General features: G+C 43.3%; 1 protein-coding gene across 1 annotated transcript in view; it reads right to left on the minus strand.

The window, feature by feature from the left end:
* LOC130480406 (cullin-9-like) overlaps positions 1–1,324 on the minus strand; it is a 56,437-nt gene extending 55,113 nt beyond the window's left edge. Inside the window, exon 1 of the mRNA XM_056852911.1 lies at positions 722–1,324. Coding sequence (XP_056708889.1) covers positions 722–1,313 — 592 coding nt within the window. The 5' untranslated portion in view covers positions 1,314–1,324. The remainder of the gene's footprint in view (positions 1–721) is intronic.
* Between the last annotated feature and the right edge of the window lie 5,455 nt (positions 1,325–6,779).

The following is a 6,779-nucleotide window of genomic DNA, read 5'->3' on the forward strand; positions in this document are numbered from 1 at the left end:
CCTGGTTTCCCACCCCTAAAACAGATGCCATTCCACCTATACTTTACCTAGTGTAATATAGAAACACTATGCTTTTATCCAAGACAAGAAAAACCTACTAGAGGAACACATTCTCTAGAAAAGTTAAGAAGGACAGAGAAATCCAGATGAAATAACCAAGGAGGTCTCTATGCCCTGGTTGTTGGATCTACCAGACAACGGGTTGGTCAGTATGTGAAAGAGGATGCTGAACTACATGGACCACTGGTCTTGTCTAGCAGGGTACCTCTTAAGTTTGGGGAGCCAGGCCCTATATCAGTGGAACCATTGTGTTGCTGTAGAAAAGTAAAATATTTCAGCTTTAATTCCTATTAACAAATGGGGACAACAATCCAGCTTGCCAAACTGTGAGGATAAAACTAAGACAATGCTCTAATGAACAACAGTATGCTTTCATTGTAGTGCCTCTGGAGAATGTTTAAGCTACTGCTTTTAAACAAAATCCAGCATCTTTGCTGAGTTTGGAATCAAAACTCTCCTCAGTACTCCTATGACATTTTGGGATACAGCTTTACTTCAGTGTCTGAGAAATGCACCCAGAAATACTATACCATCAGCAGAAGCAAAAAGAGCCATGAACAGATGTCAACCATCAGAGCCTTTCACTTTCCGGAAGCATTCAAGCTGCCAGCCAAGGAGCAGCTCAGATTTCACCCTGGAGTCCCTAGCCAAGCAGTCTCACCTGCATCGTGTGAAGCCAGAGCCCTCAGCATCTTGCCAGCACTGCGACGGATCTGCTTCTCCTCATTACACAGCATCTTCATCAACAGATCCAGAGCACCCGTCTCCTTAAAGACACCTGTCAGTGAGCCAATACTGGCATAGGCACTGAGCACATGGATAGTATTCAGGATGGAGGACTCTGGGCCTGTTGTACGTGCCATCTGCCGAGCAGCCCGCTGCACCAGGTTCCTGACATCAGCCTTCATCTCCAAAAGAGAGGCCTCATCCAGAGTCACATCGGATGGGTAAGTGCTAGGCGCCTTCTCCTCTTTCACTCGCTGCCCTTCTGGTTTCCGCTTGCCCAGTAGTGTGGGGCAGTTAGCATAAACCTCCTCAGCTGACATCCACATCAGAATATTCTCTGTTTTGTTCTCCGAAACAGCATTTGTGCTGCTTCCTATACTGTCATCCAAGCTGAGGATGGTCCAACGGATCAGGTATTCAGTGTGTCCATCGTGGCCCCGACGTTGCCGGATTAGCTCCTCAGGATAGGCCTGCAGTTTGGGCCCGACATGCACCAGCAGATTTCCATTCCTCCTTTCACCCACCATGGTGGAGGATCTGTCTGTGAACAAAGGAGGAAAAGAAGTCAGGCCCCTAAAAATACCAAGCAAACCCCAACTGCATCAAGCACGCTCGTGGCATATTCAGAGGCACAGCTCTGGAGCAAAATAACATTTATTTCTCCCAACCAATACAGGACTCTTCTGGTAAGGCTGGATCTGCAGACACTCCATACCAGATGGGGTTCCTCTTACAGATGTCTGACGCTCTCCATACACATGTTTTAAAACAACATGCTGCAATGCAGAAATTCCTCACTTACCACCGTGAACAAGCTGTATTCAAAGCTCTCAAACAACTAGCAGCATTGCATTGCTGACAACAGGTCCTAATTAAAAACAACGCTTCCCACAAAAACCTTTTCTCACAGAGATACCTGGGAACCCAACAGCCCAATCCTATGAATTCTCCCCCCCCCACCCCGAATATTCAATGGTACTTTCTCTCAGGCAAGTACAAATAAAATTGTAGCCCCAGTCTCCCCACTTAAACTTACCACGCAGTTCTAACTAGGGGTGTGCAAAAAAATATTTTTTTCCGGATTCGAGTATATTGTACCCGAAAAATATTCATATTCCTGAATTCCAATATGGTATTCAGATTTGGTTTTTTTTCTCTTCAGGAATCCAAATTTTTAGGGTCATTTATTCCCTATGGAGAAACGTTCTGCATGGCTGAGGGTTGTTTTTAAAGATACAGGAACCAAAATTGCAGCAGAGCTTCTGGTGCCTGTCCTTTAAATAACCCCTAAATTTCCAGTAGATTGGACCAAGGAGTCCCTGAACAGGGTGCCCCCAGTCATCATTCATTATTTCCTATGCGGGGGGAGGAAAAACCTCCAAGCTGCTTCCAAGCAAAAGCCATACCTGCAAGCAGCATCACTGGTCAAACCATGCCTCCCATGGAAGAACCAGCACAACAAGTTCGACAGTACCTCTGCAGAACCCAGTAATCTCAGTAGAATAACAAGCCAATGTACCAAGCCAAAAAGAGCCAAAATCAAACCAGAGAATCTCTGCAGTGGAAACTCAACGGGAGGGCACTTTTGCATTCCCAAAAGAACCAATGACAATGTACAAACACAGGCTCCAATATTCGGCATTTTCGGGATTTTTCAGGACCTGTACTCTACCCTAGGGAAGATGTTATAGAAGGCAACTCTGCCTTTGTGCCTATCTTGATATCATTCAGCCGGGGGTGGGGGGAGATGGAGATAGACAGACATAGGGTAGGAAAACACACCCAGGAAAAAGGGCAGGAAAGAGGTTTAAAAAGGGAGTGGAAAGAAAGGGAGGAATAAGGGGATAATGAGGCCAGGCTCTAGATAAAGCCATTGCTGTCCTCAGCCATAAGCCTGGCAGAACATCTGTCTTACAGGTCCTCCAGAACTGGGCTAAATTTCACAGGGCCCAAATCTCATTTGACAGACAGTTCCACCAAGGTGGGGACAGGGCCGAAAAAGTCCTGGCTCTGGTTGAGGATAGCGGGATAGTTTTAAGACCAGGGATCACCAGAAGATGCATTCTAGCAGAGTGTAACGCTCTCTGGGAGAGGCGGTCCCACAGTTACAGTGGTCCCAGAACATTTAGGGCTCTGAAGGTTAATAACAGAACCTTGAACCTGATTCGGAACTCCACCTGGAGCCAGTGCAGCTGGCAGAGTACCAGGTGTATGTGGGCTCTAAATGGGGTCTCTGTCAAGACCCGTGCTGCCATGTTCTGGACCAGCTGGAGTTTCCAGATAAATCTCAAGGGCAGTCCTGCATAGAGTGAGTTACAGTAGTCTAGTCTGGAAGTGACCGTTGCATGGATCACTGTGGCTAGGGCAATATGGGACAGGTAAGGGGTCAGCTGCCGAGCCACAATCTTTGATAATTTCAAGTTTCACATCAGGTGTAAATACATTACGGCTGTTCAAGCTTTCTGATCTCCAAGAGAAGTGCATTGCTTAGCTACTTTTTGGGTCTGTGGCTGTCTCCTTTTGTACTGACTCAAGAACAACAAATATAGACTCATTAAACATCTAATGACAACATGTATAGATGGTAGAACATAAAATGGACTGGCTGAGAGACACCACATATTTCTGAGCCAGATTTCAGTACCTGATGATACTGTAACTGGACATAAAATCATTCCACGTAGTGGAGTTGACAGATACAAATCTAGACAATGATTTAGTGTAACTATCAACTGTAATATCATTCCCCAATTCACTCTGGATCAACCACAGGTTTTTGGTGTTTTTTTGAAAAAAGTATTTATGTTGGCTTGTAAGTAGACCATCACTGCTTACCTCAACGCAGCTCCATGGAGTTTACAACAGGGCAAGTGTCCATTTTACTTATATTCATGTTGTGTTTAAGGGTTTAAAAGCCTGTGCCTTTCTGATTTCAATCCTGTCTTTACTATTTATATACCATCGTCAATTAATGTGATGTTCTTTATCCCAAAGTCATTAACATCTAAAATTTGAAAAAAGAGACAACAAAGGAAGGGCAGGAAGGAATAAATGGGGAAAGAACTTTTTTATTGTGTTTTTATTCTGCCCTTCTTCTAAAGACATCAGGGTAGTGTACCTCATTCTCTCCCCCACCCCAGTCTAGTTACATGTGCTTAGCTTTAGTTTCAGGAGGGGATCAGATAAGTAGTTATGCCCCAGGTTCCAAGGCAATGGCGGATTTTGAACTAATAGTTTATATAGGAGGTCCGTATTTCTTATTCAAGAGCATGCTAGTCAATCAAGCGTACTTGCTAATCACAGTTCTCCAAGTTCCCTGCCAGCTTCCTGCAAATCCACATAATTTAAATTTGTAACCCGAAAGCTGACACATGCATTCCAAATTAGGATGCATAATTGTGTCAAAAAGATGGAAAAGTAAGCACCCTCTCCTCTGCAATAAAACCCTTGGAATATGTCTCACCAAACTTTATTTGTACTACTTTAAGTTATCTGAAGAAGTGAGCTGTGGCTCACAAAAGCTCATACCCTGCCAGAAATTTTCTTAGTCTTTAAGGTGCTCTTTTCTTAAGTCTATCAGTGTTATGGCTGCTTTGTGTTTGTTTTTCCATAAGTTGGGAACATTATGCCACAAGTCAAGCAGCATACATAGGACCATAGACCAGAAGAGAAATCTCTTATCAGGCTTATGATCTCATATAGGAATTGTATTGTCTTATGTGGACGTATTAGATCCTCCTTCTTCCACATAGGCAGCTGCGGCTTCTTATAAGGAATTCAGGCTTGTTACTCGGGTCATATAAAATGCACCCAAAATTGGCCAGTATGGAATCTGGGAGCACCTGAGACTGTATTACTGCTGAAACTAAGCAGCTATGGACCTGGTCACCACTGCGAGGCCCATATAGAAGCAGATCTAAACATTTAATAGCCATGTATAATCCAATCCGTGGATATATAGATCAGGTTAGCCTGATTCACAATGATTTCTTCAACTCAAACAGAGAAGCTTCCTGACCTGCCCCATAAATTGTTCCCAGATGATACCAGTCTAAAAAAAAATTAACCAAGCACATCACTTCAACATGATAGCAACTCCCTTGACACTTCTATGTTTTCAATGCTATCCTTCCATTCAGGGCACTCTTCAGCACTGTACTCCACCCGATTCTCTTGAGCAGCTGACAGCCATGCACTTAAGTGGGTCTTCCTCATACTTCTATTTATATCTTCTGACCTTTCCTTCGTTTGTGAAGTATTACTATCTTTTTTAAACCATAGTCACTGGTGCTATGCTCTGCATAACTCCCCTTTCATGCAAACGAACTTGAGGCTCATTCTTGCCAGCCATACTTGAGTAAGGCATACTCTCTTTCATTCAAGTCTAGCTTTCATTTCTTCTGCAATCCCCTAAATCGGTGTCAGATCTTCCTTGTTCTCCCACAAGCTCGTTTTTTCTCCTCACGTTTGTGCAGCTGTGTTTTCTGCTGTGCTGCTCCCTATGCCTGATCCCCCTCTTCTCTTCCCTAACATTAAGCCTTTGCTCATCTTTAGCAAAAAAATTCCTGAATCACATCAGCTTTTCTCTCCCTGTTCCTCACAGTGAGTCAACTCTCTCGTCCTCACCCCCATTACTCATCTACCAACTCCTAACTTCTCCATTTTTACATACTGTAAACGTTTAGGACAAGGGCCAGACATTTCTTGGGTCTGTAAGTGCCTGGCACCAGTTTGATATAAACATTTCTTCCCTCTGGCTGCTTAGCACTTGCTTAAAAAAAATAAGTCTGTTAGCCTGAACAATTCCACTACCACAGTTATAAACCTGCTTTGGGGTTACCCAGGACAACTCCCTTTTCTATAGCATCTTTAGGTGCCGGATGCTGATCAGCCAGAACTGAAAGACAGAGCCGCTGCCTTTCCATCTAAAGAAACAAGCTATAGCTTTTAAAGCCTTCACTACATACATGTCTGGCACACATATTCCTCCATGCTCTTGCTTAATGAACTTGTGGACTTTGTTTCCCCAGTGCTTTCCTCGCTTGGCTCAACTAGTGCCAATTAATAATGCTTCTCTGCTATGGGCTTGGCAGACTTCTTGTCCTCACCGAAACAGCCTGCATCTATGTCTGTGCATCCATTGCTCTGCATTCTACCCATGTCTCATCTTCAGTGAGTTTATTCAAAACAGGCCTCTTACCAAAATCAACATGGAAGTGATTATTGTATTAAAAGCACTACTGTACCAAGTACATTTTCTGTTTTCTGCTACCTGCAACTGTTTGCATATGTAAAGGTGCATTTATGTGTCACTGCAATGTAGATACACCTTGAGGATTTTGTAAGTTAGGCACATCCTCAGAGTGCTGGGCATGCCAAAATTCTATGACAGCATAAACACAGAATGCAGTAATTGGCACAAAATCTAGTATCCTTAGGCTCTCACTTTTAATTTTTCTATCCAAGACTGAAAAAACAGGTGTTAAAATATGTGGATGGCGCCTAAATTAGATTTCAGAAGCCTACAAGGAAAGGAGCACTAAGAAAGATTTCCAATAGTCAAAGACAGACTCAATGCCAAGCTCTTTGTTATGTTAATCTGCATAATTTAAAGGAGCTCAGGTTGGAGCATGTGGCCTACCACTTTATCCTCACAACATCCCTGTGAGGCAGTTTAGACTTAGACATTTTAACTAGCCCAAAGTCACCAAGTGGGCAGGGATTTGAACCCAAGTACTCTCAGCCCTAGTTTGAAACTCAATTTCACTGGCACTCAATTCAATAGAGCACACCTTCTAAGGGGCTCCTTCAAACTGGAAGAGCCTTCCTTCTATATGACAACAAGCAACCTAGAACAACAGATGGATTCTACATACAATGTGTACTATTTGCCCTTGTCTCCCACTTGAGTCAACTACAGAAATTAGTTTTTAACTATTTTAAACTAAAAGGAAGAGGCCTACAATGAAGCTTTAATTACATTCAGCTCACTA

The sequence above is a fragment of the Euleptes europaea genome, chromosome 7, assembly GCF_029931775.1.
Source record: "Euleptes europaea isolate rEulEur1 chromosome 7, rEulEur1.hap1, whole genome shotgun sequence".
In the NCBI taxonomy this organism is placed as follows: Eukaryota; Metazoa; Chordata; class Lepidosauria; order Squamata; family Sphaerodactylidae; genus Euleptes; species Euleptes europaea.